This window comes from Carassius carassius, chromosome 23 (genome assembly GCF_963082965.1).
Source record: "Carassius carassius chromosome 23, fCarCar2.1, whole genome shotgun sequence".
Classification (NCBI taxonomy): domain Eukaryota; kingdom Metazoa; phylum Chordata; class Actinopteri; order Cypriniformes; family Cyprinidae; genus Carassius; species Carassius carassius.
In genome coordinates, this window is record NC_081777.1 from 28,736,893 (window position 1) to 28,754,212 (window position 17,320).

Consider the following 17,320-nt stretch of genomic DNA (forward strand, 5'->3'; position numbering starts at 1 on the left):
CTATTTATTTATCTTCGTTCATGTTTATAAAAAAACAGTTGTTCATCGTTTGTTCAGGTTAGTTCACAGTGCATTACTTATGTTAACAAACACAACTTATGATTTTAATAATGCATTAGTAAATGCTGAAATGAACTAAGATTAATAAATGCTGTAGAAGTTTTGATCATTCTAACATGTTAGCTAACGTAGTTAACTAATGTTAACTGATGAACCTTATTGTAAAGTGGTAATGAAATGTCATATGCTTAAAAGTATTTAAATCTATAAAAAAATATATCAATCTATTAAATCTTGTCTCAATATTTTAAATGCATATTTTTAATTGAGGCTTGTGCATAAAAATACATTACTCTTCAATAAACAGTATATTATTGACTTTTTTAAATGATTTAATATGTAAGTCACTGGTTTGCATTTTAACATTATTTAATAAACAAATATATAAATAGATATATCAAAGCAATTAAATGCAGGTATATTTTTATATTAACTATTAAATGACTTGACCAATAAAAAAAAGTAATTAAATGCAGAGAAATGTATAAATAAATAAAAGTATGGATACATTACTTAGTACATTTTGCATGTTGTTACTTATAATTTTATTTATTTATTTTACATTTATTGAATAATTAATTTTCTTTTATTAACTAATGTATAATATATACATATTAAAATATATATTTTTATAAAAAAAAATGTATATGTTTTTGTTCAAATGTATCACATTTTATTGTAATATTGTTTAATAAATTTATAGGGGTTACAATTGAGTTTTACTATGCATTTCTCTGTTCATTATAATAAATTTCTTCAGTATTATGTTTATTGTCCTGCATTAGAACAGTCATTAAAGCATGCGTGACTTTCACCACAGCAGCTCCGTGTGCAAACACACCAACTAGAGGATGCAAAACTCCTGTCATGGAGTAGAAGCAGATAGAAACTATCCATTCTGTTTCTCAAGTGTGGGGGGTTTTGATCAGCTCGTGAGGGATGAGAACCGGGATTCATGGCATCCCTTGAGACCCCAAATGACCTGCATTTTTGCACTAACCGTAGGATTGACCGCCGCCTGACCACTGACTGCTGCTTTACCTACCAGTGTCTTTCAGGTGGGACCCTGATCACCGGAGATGGATGATTTCACACCATCACTAATGGTTTCTGCTCTTTTCAAATGCTCTGATCTGTGGCTATATTAAGGCTTTGAATAAGGTCAGCAATGAATAGGTTTGTTCTCAGCATCATATCCCAGTGGCAAGAGGTAACCGCTTGATTTTTTATTTCACTTTTCTTTGTTGGACTGTTTTAACTTGCATAGGATTTATATGTAATTAAATTTTTGTGGAAATCCTTCTCTGGCTGACCTGATTTTACAGCTGTGCTCTCCTTTGCAGAGCTGCATGTGCCTTTGAGGAAAAGGGGAAAGCAAAGGACAGTACGCTTGAATTTCTGTAGTGTACATGAGTACAAGCTCAAATCTGGTGCAAATGGCTGAAAACCCTGAAGACCCCCTTGTATTGTTGGAAATCTTGGAGGTCTTAGGTGCATGCCGTGGGAGCGTAACGTACGCAGATATTTGTGTCTATCTGAGTGGACACTTCAGCCTGCAGCCGCTTTTAGATTTACGGAGTCTCTTATACTCCACTGCCTGTAGAGACCCCTGCTTCCCTGCCACCCTTTTCCGAGAGCGACTTCACCCACCCTGCAGCAACCGGCTTTCGGCGGCCGCTGATGTCGTCTCCCTGTTCAACCTCCTCATGCACACCCGCATGGCTCCTACATACACTCAGAACCTTCAGACTTTGACGCCCTGTCAGGTCTGTGGGAAGGGATTTGTGCGTTACGACTGGCCGGCCGTCTTACCCGTCACAGGAGGAGGCACCGCCTCTGAGGACTGTAAATATGAGAACCTGCCTTGTGAAGCGTTCAGACATAACACAGAGGCTTCACATGCTCAGATCACCTCCGCGTTGGTCGCTCAGCACCACTCACACATGCACAACTGGGACAGCATGCAGAACGCACATTCTGGGGACGTTTCCATTGAGGTGGACGATCAGGAGGCTGGCAAGCCACCGGCGACCAATCAGGAAACCCGCGTCACTCATTCGAGCTCCCAGAAGAGGAGTGCCTTTAAAAAAGGGCTCCACAAAATTCCACTCATATCCGTGGAAAGTGACGGCCAATGGACCCAGGGCCAAAGCCCAGATGGACCAAGATCAGATAGTGAGGACCTGATATACGCTTCCCAAAAGAACCCCTATCCAGATGCCACAGCATACTCAAACGACTACTACAACCCAGTGTCACATGCGCAAGACTATTCGTACACTCATTTGAAGGTACCTGAACTGGATGCACACGTGGCCGACACTCAATCCTATGATGATGCAGCAAACCCCTACGACCCTCAGACTCAGTGGCGTCAGGCGAAGCACGAGAGTTTGGACGAGCTCCAGACATCCACCTACTTCGGCCCTTCGGTCTCCAGCCAAAAGCACCAAACCCCTGCTCTTCAAATCAAAAGCCACAGCTTGGACATCGACAGCAGGACGGCGGACGAAAGCCTTGAGCAGGAAATGACGAGGTTGCAGAAACCCAGATCAGAGCGGTCTGTCTTAGAGAAGTCTGGATTACGAAAACCAGGATCTGTTAAACTTAGCTTCGACGGATCAAGCTTTGACGTTCCAGGTTTTGATCCTCGCATCGTCAATTCTGTGCGGGATACCTTCAAGCGGCTGAGCGGCATGAGTTTAGACGCATGGTATGATTGGTCACCGAGCATTGAGGGCATGGTTAGCATAGGCACCCAAACGGAGCCTGCAGATCGGCGCGCTTTACGAAGCCTCATGCTTGCCGATAAACTCTCCATCGACAACCCTGACATCGGCGAGGATGACATCAGCGCCATATTCCGTTTCCTAGACGACATTAGCATGTGTGGCTCCATGGCAGTGCTGCCAGGGGAAGGAGGCGGGGCCCAGGAAGGGGGCGGAGCTGGGCTTCCAGAGAGGCGTGAACGTTTGGGAAAGTTAAGGAGGTTGTTTCACTCCTTGGAGGCACCAGAGGAGGGCGTTAGATGGGGCGTGGGGCGCCTGCTCCAACGAGTCACGGAGCTGGAGCAGCAGCTAGAGCCGATCGCAGAGCTACGTGAGCAGCTGGGCCTTGTGCTCTCCACGCTGAACCGTCTGGAAGAGCGGGAGCAGGTTGCATGCCCACACATGCATCAAATGCACATACAGCCACAGCTCACACCAAGGCCTAGCCTGCAGCAACAGCAGGGCTCCCCGAGGACCAATTTAGTAGCAGAGGGCGTCAACGAGGCTGCAGCGAAACGTAGACGGCTGTTTGTGCGCAGGACCTCCAGGAGCCACACAGAGAGCAGCGGATCAGAAGCCCCCAGAGAGTGGAGCATCAGCTTCAGCAAGGAGCCACACATACAGTCTGTTAAGGTAAGGTAACAGGATAATATATATATATATATATATATATATATATATATATATATATATATATATATATATATATATATATATATATATATATATATATATATATATATATATATATATATATATATATATATATATATATATATATATATATATATATATATATATGAATGATTCATGGCATCCATCATTTTATACACCTAGGAAGGGTTTTGATGTAATAAAATAATAATATTGCATTAATGTAGTATTCAGAATTAGAACATACATGCATTTTTACTAGTAGTCTCATTTGGACCTTATGTATATGTACAGATAAAATAAACCTTGTCTGGCTTCTCAGTTAGATCATTTAGGTGGAGTACATAAAAGAGAGGGCTCTGTAGTGCAGGAAGTGATGGGCTTTCACCTTATGCCACCTGAGACCCACAATGCACCACGCCGCACATCTGTCCATAGCATTACCCAGCATGTGGCTGAACGCCCCAAAGTGACCTGGAGCCAATCAGACTTAACACCGCTGGATCTTCAGGTGACACCTCCAAATGTAATGTTTTCATTTGTGTAATGTTTTCATTTGAGTGAAAACATTTTCAGTTCATGAATCTATATTTTTCTACAGTGTATTCTTGCTGGGGACAAACTGAGCTAAACTAGAAAATATATATATATATATTGAATGGCAATATAGTTTTCTAAAGTACTTAGGTTTTGATGAGGTTTCTATAACATGTTTTATAAATCTGTGTTAAAGTAACAGTTCACCTGATCAAGAGCCTAATAAAAACATTATAAAAATCCACAAAAGTAATCCACATGACATTTAGTAATCAAATCATTCAAGACGTTATTACGTTCAAATAGAGTCCTCTATCCATAATAAAGCTTCTTCAAGAGAAAAAGTTTGTCTGAATCAGGAGCGAAATATGCACAGATTAAGCACCAATTACAAGAGTAAACCATTCTAAAAACTATATGTTGGTGGATTTTGGTGTAAGAGGACAATATGGTATGTTTTTTTTTTGGGGGGGGGGGGGGGTTGGGGAGTTGATTAGAAGCAACAGTTGACTTTAAAAGATGTTATCAGATGGACTGGAGTGGTGTGGATTATTACGATGTTTTATCAGCTGTTTGGACTCTCATTCTGACGGCACCCATTCAATGCAGAGGATCCATTAGTGAACAAGTGGTTCAATGCTACATTTCTCCAAATCTGTTCTGATGAAGAAACATACTCTAATCTTGGATTGGCTGAAGGTGTACATTTTCAGCCAATTTTCATGTTTGGGTGAACTATTTTTTTAATCTGGAATAATAATGGTTATTTTTAAAATGATCATTATTGTTTTTACATAAACATCATTGGGCTCTTTGGGAACCTAATCATTAAATCATTCTTAACAGAACATGAAAGAAAACAGATGATGAAACTGTGCAAAGTGTATATTAATGCAGATAAACCGGCACTTACAGTACTCAACTATTTTTTATATTCATTTTGCAGGCCCCTGAGTCTTCGGAGTTCTGGACGGATGAAATTTACACGCCGGCCTCCGACACGCTCCTGCGGCGTTCACATTCGTACATCCGTTGTAACAGGAGCCAAGCATACCGCATCGCTGCCCTCAGCATCACTGCCACCATCATCCTCATCCTCATCATCGTCATTCCAGTCAGCACTGTGTAATGTACATACAGTCACATGACACGCCTGAGGCTACATTGAATGGTACAGTACGTGTTTATTAGATAAGGTTATCTAGATTTTAATGAACGCATGAATTCTTCATAAACCTAATTCAAGAAGCATAGCAGACTGTCCCAGTGTAAAACCTATGCAAAATAGACTGCATTTCCTGAAACCTGGGTCTTTTTGGAGTTTCCCTACCTTTAGTGTTGTTTGAATTTAAGCAGGTTTTCAGTTAAACGCTTATTCTGCACTTCATGGCTCGTGGACGTTCCGGTATGCCCTCTTTGTTGACGGACATTGGGGAGTTCCCATTAGTCTAATGTAATTCTGCTGAAACCTGAGACGGCAGCCACTTGCTCGCACAGCGGCACATGCTTTGCACATTCTTGCATTCCATTTAAATGTTTGGAAAATCCATTATTAGTTGCAAATTTACATGCAACTGCCCTTTAGATCTGCTAAATGTCCCCGTACTTGTTTTCGTTTGATCCATATTTTTCACTACTAACCTGAATTTGTGGTGAACTCGATCACTACCAAAATAGTGCTACAAAACATAACATCCTGCCTCACGAAAGCTTAAAAGAAAAGGAAAACAAGCCTCCAGAGATCCAGAATGGATGCATGATGGTGGATCAATACCGGCACACATTTTCAATTTGCTGAACAAAAGCACACTAAAGTTTTAATGGGCTGTGATGGGACTGAGTGAGGGAGGGAGGGGAGAGGCCGAGAGGAAGGAGCGTTTGTCCTCTTTTATTGAGCCTGGAGCTTACTGAGTCCTACTTCTGTCTGCTGCAGCTGATTAATGAGTGATTTGCTCAGGTAAAAGGGTTTCCCATTGGAACTGATGGGATTTTATCATGCAGTTTGATCTGAGATCGCTATTGTAATTCATCTTGCGCTACACACTAGAGAGGGAATGATACCTCAATCAATCACTTTTCTAAATGATCAGATTTGGTATCACAGGCCGGTAAGCAATCACCTACAAAAACAAGCAAAGTGCTGACAGCCGCTCAGACCAACTTAGCAAATGCATAATAAGCCTTGACAATGCTTTCAACAGCTGAATACTGTAATGTAATGACAATTGAATGAGATGTCCTATTTTAAGGAGCCTATGTGGGAAAAGGTTTGACTTTTACATGATTTTGATTGATATCTTTTGTTCTTCTTGTAGAAATAGTCTGCATTTCTCTTCAGAATCATTCATTTTTTTCATTCCATGATTGTATGAACTCATACGTTTCTGGATTGGGATTTTTCCTTTTTCAGGGCACCTTTGTCTTTTCATAAAGCTGGTTTTGGTTATTCAATGGTACTGTGTCTTGTGTGTCATTTTTTTCCACCAGTTAAACAAGCAGGAAGTTGCATAGGAAGCAGGTGGATCATGACAGTGGTTGGAGTGAGAGGTTTTCTTTAATAATATCTTAAATGCTTTTGCAAACTGCTTGTTGCTTTTCCCAATGCAGTTTTAATATTTCAGAGCTCTCGTAAACGTGTATTATCTATTTATGATCCATCAGTTCCGTTATTGATGTGAAAGCACTTAACTGCACTTACACACATATCTCTCAAGCTCACATGAGGCTTCCTTCTAATGTACTTGATCTAAAATCTCCACTGCCCTTTTCTCTCTGCATACATAAAGGACTGTTAAAATGATTTGGTTTTATATTTGATAATGCTGTAAAATTCATTATAGAGATCGTGAAACTTGAAACAATGAAACTTTGAAGAGTGAGCTAATTTAATTAGAAAATTATATATGATATGAATATGAAGAGACTTATTGAATGATGATTGTTGAATGATGTTGAATGATCATTTCTCATTTAATTAATGCTAATTTGTGTGTGTTTGACTGATGTGTTTATTTAATCAAGAAATTTCTATAATTTCAGCCTATTATGTCTATACATTTCCAGTTGTTTTTATTGAAGATAAGCGCCTCAATGCCATATACCCTGGGAATAACAGTGAACACTGAGATTGTTTTATAAGCCAGTCAACTCTTAGTAACCTTAATAAATTACAATTAGTAAATTAATATGAAGACAAATTAGTTGATGTATTACTGCTGGACGCCAGTATTGTATTTTTAAATGGAGATTAAATGTTACATTAAAAATGGGAGGTATTACTAAAAATATGTATTTAAAATAATTAATTTGTAGTTAAAATGATTAAAAGTATTATTTTAATTTACTGCATTTAAAATACAATTACAACAAATTAAAGGGTTCAAATCAACGTAATATATAGCCTAATTAAATGTTAATTTAAAATTCATTTAAGAGTTTTAAGACTATTTTTTTTCCAGGAAAATAAAAAGTTAATTTTAAAATCATTTTTAAAATGATTGTAAAAAAATCAAACTGGCGGCAAAAAGACGAACTTGTTACCTTGGAGACGTCACACACGCAAGCTTGGTAGCACACCAGTGTTGTTACGTATCCATAGTAACACATCTTGCCTGCAGGCTGCAGTAGGCGCGTTTAGTTTCCTTTTGCGTTATACATTATATTTTTCCCAATTATCTGTTTGCCTGGTTTTACGGCGGCTGTGAAATGGCTCATGTCCGGACCTATAATCCGCGCGTCCGTGTGGGCAACTGGAAAGAAGACGTAACTTTAGAAGAGGTTTGTTGTTTTAGCACATCTCATGTTTGTTGCTGTGAAGTCCAGACAGAGAAGCAAGAGAACAAGTGAGTAATTAACAGTGTATCTGCAGGAAACTCTCCAGAACTTCATCCTACAAAAAGACAGAGGAGAACTCACTGTTCAGAAAGAAGGAGATCTGAGACAAAACATCCTGAAACCAGTAAGTCCAGAAAGCTTATATTGGTCCATATATATATATATATATATATAAATATATATAATTTATGTAGGGTTTTTTTGTAATTTTTTATTTTATTCACATTAAATTCTGGATATTTTTATGAAAATTAGCATTTTTTTGTACATTTTTTTCCAAAAAAAAAAAAGAAAAAAAAATACAAGACAAAGAAAGACACAATTTCTGCATATTTATACTTTAAACATGATGGTCCATCAGTACCTAGGTCACTGAGTGTCTCTGATGCCATCTGGAGGGGGAAATATGACATAAAATAGCAATTTATGATTACAGTCAATAGAGTATCCTATGGAGATTCTTGAATGAGCCAAACAAGTGAAATCTTTAAAGGGGTCATATGCTGCGATTTCAAGTATTCCTTTCTCTTCGGAGTGTTACAAGCTGTAACTTTTATTCTTGCTGTAGTATTGCTGCCGCTGCCGTCATGTTGTGGAGGCGCTGTGTGTTTCGTTGTGAAAGCGAAACTAGTTTGTTTGTCCTTCCAAAAGAGGACACAACTAGAAATCAGTGGTTAAATTTTATTTACAACACTGTTCCAGAACAGTTCAACCCAAATATTCAGAAGTGTGCAGCGCATTTTACAGAGAACAAGTACTGTTTTCTGGGAGAGTAGCATACAATGCCGTTGTTCTGAGAAATAATGCTGACTCACAGCCTGTAAGTACGTTTTCATATTTAAAGGATATGCTGCTGGTGATTCATACTTTTTCAAAGCAGTTTAGGGCAGTGCTAGTTGTTTGTTGTTTCTCAGATCACAAATGCAGACATGGTTTTATGTTTATGGGGCGCGAAGCAACGTACGCATAAAAAGTCATTATAATAAGTAAATATGTCCCCAGTGGATGCAACAAATGCCTCATTTGTAATGGGCTTTATTGGTCTTGTCTCATTGTGCCGCGAGACGGCATCACAGTATTTTAAGGGGCGTAGCATTTCTGTCACACACTTTAGGTATTCGGCCAATCACAATGCATTGGATAGCTGGCCAATCAGAGTACACCTCACTTTTCAGAACGATGTGCGTTGTAAAAATCGACGCGTTTCAGAAAGGCGGGGCATAGAGGAGAAACAATAATGGACAGTATGTGGAAAATAATGTGTATAAACCGCATAAACAATTCATTACAACAAATACACAAAATAATGTTCTTTTTTAGCAACGTCATATGACCCCTTTAAAACGACACCAACATGAGGCTTCATTAAGTTTTTTTCATTAAGCTTTCAGATACATATCAAAACATTGTAAAAAAAATTTTTTTTAATTCATACTGAATTTAATCCAGACATATGTAATAAATATAATATAAAAATACATTTAAAAATCCCCCCCAAAATAAAAATGACAGTCATTTCCCAAGGGAAACATTATACATGCAATTACGTGTTTCAGTGGGAGTGTGTGTGTCTGTGTGTGTGGGTATGTGGGTTTTTTGTGCATTGGGGACATTCATCAGTGTCAGCCTTTCGTATGTGTATGAATCTTTTCTGGATTGTTTCAGATTTTGTGTAGTAAAAAAAATCAAATAAATAAAAGAAATGCTTTTTTTTCTCCATTCATTCCATTCATTCCTATGGCCGGGTCAAAATGACCTGTGAGAGGCACTTTTATTACTTCTTATATAACACCCACTTAAACTGCTCAAATTCACTCAATTTTTTGTAGTGTATTCTCATATCATAAGCCTCATTATTATTGAGCCATAATGATCAATGATCGATTTAAAAAAAAATCTTTACAAATTAATTTTGGGATTTGAAAATGTATGTTGATTTATTTACAGCTTATGTAGTGCTGTGGTGCTCAAAAATGTTTTTGAGTTTGCTGCATGTGAGACTGATTTAGTTTTTTTGTTTAGGTGAGTCTATCGGTGTCGCAGGATGGCTTTTTGCACTTCGGAGACATGGTCATGCTGGTGAACTCTGGAGGTGGAGAGCATGTGCAGCGTGGCTCCTGTGTCCTGAGCATCATTGCCGACAGCAGTAATATCACATCACAGTCTAACACAAATTCAGTCCCCCACCTTCTCGGGCCCCTCCAAGTAGGTGGAGCCCACAGCATGACCCCTTGTGTTAGAAACGCATTTATCATTACAAGGTATTGCACATGCACTTTCAAACTCGCTCAATTGCACACACACAGTGGCTGATCTGTTTTATCATCTGTGGTCTGTGATTCAGTGTTGATGGGACCTCAGATGAAGAGGTGCTCAGATATGATCAAAGCTTTGCCCTGAGAACGACCGCAGGCTTTGCTGGAGAGGTAAACCAGCAAACGGCATGTATACAGTTTTATGTAATTACTGAGTTCCCATGTCTCAGCATGCAGTCTGTTGGATTCCTCCTAGCTATTCCTCGCCAGTGATCACAAAACATTTCTGAAGTGTGCTAAGAAGTCTCGACTACAGGAGCTGAGCCTAGTAGAGGAGTTTGATTTCCTGTGCTGGTGGAAGGTGATTTACTTTGACCCCCAAGAAAGGCTTGAAAATGAAGGATACCCTGTTCAGGTTCACACTTTCATCTAAATCTTTTTCAGATGTACTTGTTGTTATTACTTAGTAACTTAATAATGTGGAGCTTTGTTTTGGCAGGTGAACAGCAAGGTTTTGATTTCCCACTGTAAGACCAATCAATGTCTGGCTGCTCTAGGAAATCACATCCTATGGTAATATATTTCATATTTTAAGAGTAAGTGAATCATTTAAAGTGAGCTGGGAACAGCTAAATATTACAAATACTCCAAAACCAGTTAATCAGTTCCTAATGAATAACATACAGGTATATATAATATATATATATATATATATATATATATATATATATATATATATATGGACATTTTGTATTATATATTTTTATTATGTATTATATTATTTTTCTGTGTATTAGCACATACAAATTGATTTAATATGTCTATATTTTTATTTAGAGTTTTAGGTATTCTGTATTTTTATTTTATTTGAAATAAAATTTTAGAACTTTACATATATTAATATATATTTATATATTTTATTTAAAATCTAATATTTTATATAGAAAAATACCTGCTTGAGCTAAAGAAGAGGTCTGCGTAGTTTAATGTTAATTCTGTGTAGAATAATTGCTAGTGCTTATTCATTTTTTTTATTATTTGTTTGTGTTTGTGTTTAGGACTCCTTTTGGTAAAGAGTATGAACTCTCTGCTCACACCTTCTTGGACTCTCATAAAGCTGAGCGGGACAATAACCACTGGCTGTTTTTCATGGCTCATCCAGCCAATCAAAATCAGAGCCTGATGCACCCGCAACAAGACTCAGACATAACAGATGAGCAGAGAGATAACCAAGAGGACATGCAAGTAAAAGAGTGCAGTTAAAAAAAGATAAAAGATAATAAAAGGAAATAAAAATCACACCAATACATTTTTTTTTTTGCAAATACAATATTTTATTTCTTAAAAAAATTCACTGTTATAGATCTGTTGATTTGTCTTGTTCGAAAAGTTAAGATAATTCCATAAAGCTCCCAAAAGGAGGCAGCGTCCCCTCTGTCCTCACTTCTACCTCCTTCTGTTGACTAAAGATTCATAAACCTGCTCAGCTTAGCATTAGTGTTTATACACACATTCACAGTCTTTGTTTACAATGTTTCAATCAGCATCAAATGCTTTTACAAATTCAAACATATGCTCAATTCAGATGTTGTTGTTTTTTATTTTTATTTCTTTGCTTTGTTTTCTTATTAATTTTATTTTTCTTCTTGTTTCTTGTTTTCTTTCTTTGTCCTTTGCTACGGCCTCCTTTTTCCCCATCGGTCACCTATACAGAGAACAAGAAATCATGTGCATTCTGTCATAACCATACAAAGATATCTGAGCTTCTTTCCCATGTATACACTACAAAAGCTTGGGATCAGCGAGATAAATGAAATGAATACTTTTGCTCAGCAAGGATGCAGTAAATTGATCACTGATAGGTAAAGACATTTTTTCCACCACAGGAATAAATAACATTCATACATTTCTGTATGAAAATAGAATAGTTATTTCAAATTGTAACAATATTTCACAATATTACGGTTTTATCTTATATTTTTGATCAAACAAATAAATAATTCAAAAACATTAAAAAAATAAACAAATCTCACAGACCCCAAGCTTTTTAAACGGTAATGTACATCTGCAATACATATTAATTGTAATTGCATGTTAATTATAAAAGAAAAAAGCTCCTCTCTAATCATGCTGCCAACATAATTGCAAGTGATTTCGACATGTTTGCACAAAAATCAGCATTTCACTGTAATTGCTGTCAGTAAAGGCCAGTGAATCACAACTGTGAAATTGCTTAATCTGAAGGAATTGAGAGACAGAGCAGAGGAGCTAAGGTTTTTTAATAGGACACAGACATGGTACAAACAATCAGAACATAACATATGTAACAAACGACATGATTATTCATACACATCAACACATAAATAAAGAATAAATAAGGGTTTGAAAAATGGGACAGGAGATATAAATAAAGGGAGGTTTAAATTTCTAGTTTACGTTTTTCCACTCGCTCCACTCGCTCCACTGAGAGAGGAGCAGCAGGTCTCTGCAGCGGCCCCTTAGTTTTGTGATGGAACCCCGGACTTTGAACTTTGACCCCTCTTCCCATTCTTTAGTCTTCAGCTGAGAAGATACAGAAGCAGGAAACAAGAGAATTAATTACAGCAGCTTTCTTAAAGGAACAGTTCATCCTAAAATAAAAATGATGACTTCAGCGAGTAATGACTTGGATTTCAGTCTGTTCTCCTCACAAACCCAGCGGCCTTAAATGTCTTATTAAACATGGACTCAGTGTTTTTTTCTTTACGTCTAGGGTTTTTTCTTCGGAATTTCTTCGGAGCATGTTCCCCATTTAAAGTCAAATTATGATAAACTTCCCCATGGAAGAAATAAATTCATACAGGTTTGGTATGTGGTTTTCATTCCTTTTTTGGTGAACCGTTTGTGTGTGCAAAGAGCATGTCATACCTTCCCGTCGTGTCGTATCTCATACTCGATCTGATGCTTCAGAGGAAAGAAACTGTGGGGCTGCGGCCAGGTGGAGGGAGGCTCCACCTCTAATTCTACGATTTGATTGTCACTCCCCTCATTTTTTATAGTGCAGATTGAAATGTTTGGATTCGCTGGCTTAACTAGGAAATCAGAGAAAACATGTTCAATCAGTGATGATATGCTTTAGACCAGTGGTTTTCAACTCGGGAGCCGGGGCCCACTAGAGGTCCCTAATCAAATGACTTATATATAGTCTGATCCAAGTGTAGATTTGAGCTTTGTTTTGGTCAAGCAATAGAGCCAAGTGATTACCCAAAAATGAGAATTCAGTCATAATTTACTCACCGACAAGTTGTTCCAAACCTGTATGAGTTTCATTCTTCTGAGAAAAAGGTATTTTCAACAATGTTGGTAGCCAAATAGTTACTGGTAGCCAGTGACTTCCATTGTGTTTTTGTTTTTTTCAGTGGTTCAGTGGTTACTGTTTCACAACCTCAATGTCAACCAACATTCTTCCAAATATCATCTTTTGTGGTCAACAGATGAAAGAAACTTATATGGGGTTTAGAACAACTTGAGGATGAGTAAATTACATAATTCCCTTTAACCCATATACTCACTGATGTCTCGTAGGTAGAACATTTGTTCAGTTTTCATATAGCAGCACGTGGAAGCCGCCTCCCCTGTTATCAGCATCCGCTCGGACTCTTCAGAGAATGAATTGGTGGAATGTTGGAGAAAAAATACCCCATCCACAGGCTGTGACACCCAGTCACCATTATCCCTAAATGGAAACAATAAGCATGCGTGGTTGAGTCAACGATAAAATATAATGTATCTGGTCTTAATGTAATCTATAGGCGTGTATATATTTCTGATACCTTGTATTGCGAAGTCTGAAAGCAAATTCATCTGTAAAATCATTTGTGGTCCAGGTGCATTTGATTTTTTCCATGCAGGAAAACGTCTCGGCTGTGCAGTTGATATTAAAAGCTGAAAAGGAAGAAAGAAATTCACTGAAAAGCTGAGCCTGGCACTAAACAGACAAAGCTTGAATTCTCTGACCGAAAGTAACTGCCTTCCTCTTTGTGGCCTAGACAGCCAGTGACTCAACAGGTAGCTTTTTCATGAAGTCACTTTTTAAGGAAACTAGTTTCAAACTGTTGATATCATCACATCTACATGTATGAAATTACAAATAAAGGTTCTGAAACAATATTCTACACACTGACAATAGAATTTGTTTCGATGCAGCCTTTGATGACAACAACAAAAGATCTTCAATATAAAAGTTCTTTACTGAAATCAGTGGTTCCATGAAGAACCTTTAACATCCATGGAACCTTTCCATTCCACAAAGGGTTCTTTATAATGGAAAATTTTAGATTATTAAATATGTTCTTCACACTAAGTGGTTCTTTTAAGAAGTAGACACTGAAAGGATCTGTGAAAAACCAAAAGCTGTTCCTCTAAGCCATCGCTGTGATGTTTAAGAGTGTGGAAAACATTTTCTCCTTGTTTGATAAGCTTTGTTATGCATGATTAAATGGTTAGTTGCGTTTATTATTTGCATCTAGCATATTTTTTTCCTGCTGTCTGATACTGTGAGGACACCATTAGGGAGAATCACGCATGTAATGAATGTGAGTTTACAGTTAAATAAGTGACTTTTGTCAAATTAGATGAAGGATTTTATTAACTCATTTACTGCTTAATTGTACACATTTTATTTGGCTATGCCTTCCTAACTCTATATACACAGCCTCTCATTCAGCTATTAGTAAAATACTGTGGTTTTGCGGTTTAAAACATTGTGGACAATGTTTTAATGTGTGATGTATTAATGTAATATCGATGGCTAACTCAGGCCATGGTTAATGAATATCAGGATGCCACATTTTTGTAAGATTAACACCCTTTTTTGGATTTTAGGAGGATGTTCCCATAATTCACTCTTAAAAACAAATATCCTTGTTCTTCATAAAGATATGTGGTTTAGTGAAGGACATTCAAAGATTAGACTTTGGTTCCATGAAGAACTTTTAACACCCATGAAGGTTCTTCATAGTGAAAAAGTTCTTTAGATTATTAAAACTAATCCCAAATGGTTCTTTCAGGAAATGTTCACTGAAAGGATCTTCAGTGAACTAAACATTTTATGGCATCACTGCAAATAAAAATAAAAAAACGCTTTATTTTTAGGAGTTAACGAAAAATGGTTCTTTTACAAACTGTTCACTGAATATTTGGGAAACCAAAAATTGTTTGTCTATGGCATTTCTGTGAACCCCTCCATCCCCCTCACCCTTTTTGCAGCTTTTATTTTTAAGAATGTATGGCAAACATTAATCAATTATGTTGTTCCTGTAGCTCAATTGGTAGAGCACTGCGCTATCAAGCGCAAGATTGGGGGGTTCGATTCCCCGGGAACACATGATGTGTACAAATTGATAGCCTGTAAGTCGCTTAAGCGTCTGCTAAATGTATAAATTTGATTTTAATTTAATTTTAATTTAATTATTGCTAACCATGAAAAGCGATTGCTTGATAGGAATGTTATAGATGATGTTCGGCAGATGTTCCCACCTGTAGTTTCTTTAGACTTGTCGAGCAGGAGATAGGTGTAGTCTTCAAGACCCGAATCACTCCAGCAGGTGTAATTCCCTGTTAGGTCTTCCTGCAGGTCAATCACCGTCAAATTCCACCCACTGAGGATTTCAAATTCTGATTGCGATATGTTCTCTATGGTATTTGCGTCCTCTCGTCTCCATGTGATTACGTCTTTATCTGTTCTACAGGTCAGGGTAATGGATGCGTGTCTCTCAGCAATTTCAACTGCATAAAAAGAAACAATCCAGAACACAGCATGGGTGCCAGAATTAGTCTGTGTGTGTGTTTGTGGAAACTAAATGTCTGTGAAATGGAAGTAAAACCAGTCAACTACCGTATTTTGTAAACATCTTCAATATTATTTATAAAATAAATAAATATTTATATTATATTATATGTTTAGTAAATACTTTTCTAGGTAAAAACCCAGTAGCCGGGGACTCCCCACTATGATATAAAAACAGTGTGTGTGTGTGTGTGTGTGTGTACTCATGCTTAAATAATGATGTGGTCAGTAGGCTACACTCACATTTCTCAGGGAAAAAGTTCAGTGCAGACATATTCATTATGCACAAACAGAAGAGAAGTGTGAACCTTATCAACCAAACCATCTGGAGACAGAAACACAAAAATTGCAATGTTAATTGATTTATTAGTCACTTTCTCTGAACAAACGTAATAAAAAATAAAATAAAAAATAAATTAAATACAAATGATTATAAGCAGCTTAATACATTAATAAAGAAATGTATGTATCGTTGAACATCAATAATGTAGCATTGAACATTAATAATTATTGTAGCGTGAACATTATGTTATACTGAAAATGTATCTATATTAATTGTGAAAAGTACCAGTCATCATAAAAATATGCAATAATTATTAATTGCCAGTATTTAAAGTAGGGCATTTAGATGGCCAAGGAACAAAAATGAAAAAATTATACATTTAGATGTTCAGTATTTGTATTAACATAGCAATTTAAAGAAATGTATAAAGGCATGATAGGCATTATCTACGTTTTATTTTCATCTGTATCTTTTTAACTTAGTTAGTTATTGCAGTTCATTTAAATATTCTTAATTAAGTTACTATTTTTAAAAGTAAAAATATTCTACATCACCAGATTAATATAGTCCCTTGAAACTGTATATATATATATATATATATATATATATATATATATCATCTGTTCTTAAAATGAAAACTAATTAAAATTAATGATGGGAATAAAGTGAACGGAGTTGGTTGTGTAGATGTTTAGATCGTAATGCATGTCTTACCTTCGCTGCTGTTGCGTCAAATTCAGCGCAGAAATATCTGAAGTGTGATTGCGCGCGGCTCGCGTCCTCTCATGGGGTCTGTGTGCGCGCTTTTATACCCCACATTCCCACCACACGATAACACGTAACCCTTGGGCAAAAGTCTGCAGATTCTTAGAACGAGTTCCCCTCGAGCTCAAAATAAACACGTGTTAAAAGTACGCTGAATTACTAAGAGAGGGGCTCTCGGTCATCACTCTTATTATAGACCAGTTTCACAAGTTAGAATGGCGCGATCTTAACAGTAGTATAGTATAGTTTAGAATAGTATATTATAGTATAGCAGGCTCTTTGGATAAATTAACGATTGTTTCTACTTAAAATAAATAGTAAATAAAGATTATTTGAG

The 17,320-nt window shown here is 37.0% G+C and overlaps 3 protein-coding genes across 5 annotated transcripts; 2 read left to right on the forward strand and 1 right to left on the reverse strand.

Annotated features, from left to right (window-relative positions):
- The first annotated feature begins 885 nt into the window (after positions 1–885).
- si:dkey-88e18.8 (major intrinsically disordered Notch2-binding receptor 1) lies at positions 886–6,472 on the forward strand. 2 transcript variants are annotated; one of them, XM_059507196.1, is made up of 3 exons: positions 886–3,461; positions 3,805–4,008; positions 4,966–6,472. In XM_059507196.1, exons 1-3 carry the CDS (start codon positions 1,470–1,472, stop codon positions 5,146–5,148), a joined length of 2,379 nt encoding a protein of 792 aa, XP_059363179.1. In that variant the 5' UTR covers positions 886–1,469; the 3' UTR covers positions 5,149–6,472. The 2 variants fall into 2 exon arrangements, with proteins under 2 accessions (XP_059363179.1, XP_059363180.1); XM_059507197.1 differs by having other exon boundaries at positions 3,805–3,993.
- A 1,130-nt stretch (positions 6,473–7,602) lies between these two features.
- On the forward strand, positions 7,603–11,407 carry cfap161 (cilia and flagella associated protein 161). Its single transcript, XM_059506853.1, has 7 exons — positions 7,603–7,796; positions 7,888–7,977; positions 9,876–10,114; positions 10,198–10,279; positions 10,365–10,523; positions 10,608–10,681; positions 11,167–11,407. The coding sequence occupies exons 1-7, from the start codon at positions 7,725–7,727 to the stop codon at positions 11,369–11,371; spliced, it is 921 nt and encodes a 306-aa protein (XP_059362836.1). The 5' UTR covers positions 7,603–7,724; the 3' UTR covers positions 11,372–11,407.
- A 10-nt stretch (positions 11,408–11,417) lies between these two features.
- il12b2 (interleukin 12B 2) lies at positions 11,418–17,223 on the reverse strand. Of its 2 annotated transcripts, XM_059506851.1 has the most exons (8): positions 16,933–17,215; positions 16,179–16,260; positions 15,626–15,874; positions 13,921–14,032; positions 13,660–13,823; positions 13,016–13,179; positions 12,545–12,670; positions 11,418–11,813 (listed from the first exon to the last, which is right to left on the reverse strand). In XM_059506851.1, exons 2-8 carry the CDS (start codon positions 16,258–16,260, stop codon positions 11,685–11,687), a joined length of 1,026 nt encoding a protein of 341 aa, XP_059362834.1. In that variant the 5' UTR covers positions 16,933–17,215; the 3' UTR covers positions 11,418–11,684. The 2 variants fall into 2 exon arrangements, with proteins under 2 accessions (XP_059362834.1, XP_059362835.1); XM_059506852.1 differs by lacking the exon at positions 11,418–11,813 and having other exon boundaries at positions 12,141–12,670; positions 16,933–17,223.
- Between the last annotated feature and the right edge of the window lie 97 nt (positions 17,224–17,320).

Bases quoted from the DNA above. Each gene is read 5' to 3' on its own strand.
- si:dkey-88e18.8 (XM_059507196.1), top strand. From the start codon at position 1,470: ATGAGTACAAGCTCAAATCTGGTGCAAATGGCTGAAAACCCTGAAGAC. The intron at 3,462-3,804 runs GTAAGGTAACAG...CTGGCTTCTCAG, and splicing joins CACACATACAGTCTGTTAAG to TTAGATCATTTAGGTGGAGT. The intron at 4,009-4,965 runs GTAATGTTTTCA...TTCATTTTGCAG, and splicing joins TTCAGGTGACACCTCCAAAT to GCCCCTGAGTCTTCGGAGTT.
- cfap161 (XM_059506853.1), top strand. From the start codon at position 7,725: ATGGCTCATGTCCGGACCTATAATCCGCGCGTCCGTGTGGGCAACTGG. The intron at 10,115-10,197 runs GTATTGCACATG...TCTGTGATTCAG, and splicing joins AACGCATTTATCATTACAAG to TGTTGATGGGACCTCAGATG. The intron at 10,682-11,166 runs GTAATATATTTC...GTTTGTGTTTAG, and splicing joins CTAGGAAATCACATCCTATG to GACTCCTTTTGGTAAAGAGT.
- il12b2 (XM_059506851.1), bottom strand. From the start codon at position 16,260: ATGGTTTGGTTGATAAGGTTCACACTTCTCTTCTGTTTGTGCATAATG. The intron at 15,875-16,178 runs GTGAGTGTAGCC...CTTTTTATGCAG, and splicing joins GAACTTTTTCCCTGAGAAAT to TTGAAATTGCTGAGAGACAC. The intron at 12,671-13,015 runs GTATGACATGCT...GTATCTTCTCAG, and splicing joins AGATACGACACGACGGGAAG to CTGAAGACTAAAGAATGGGA.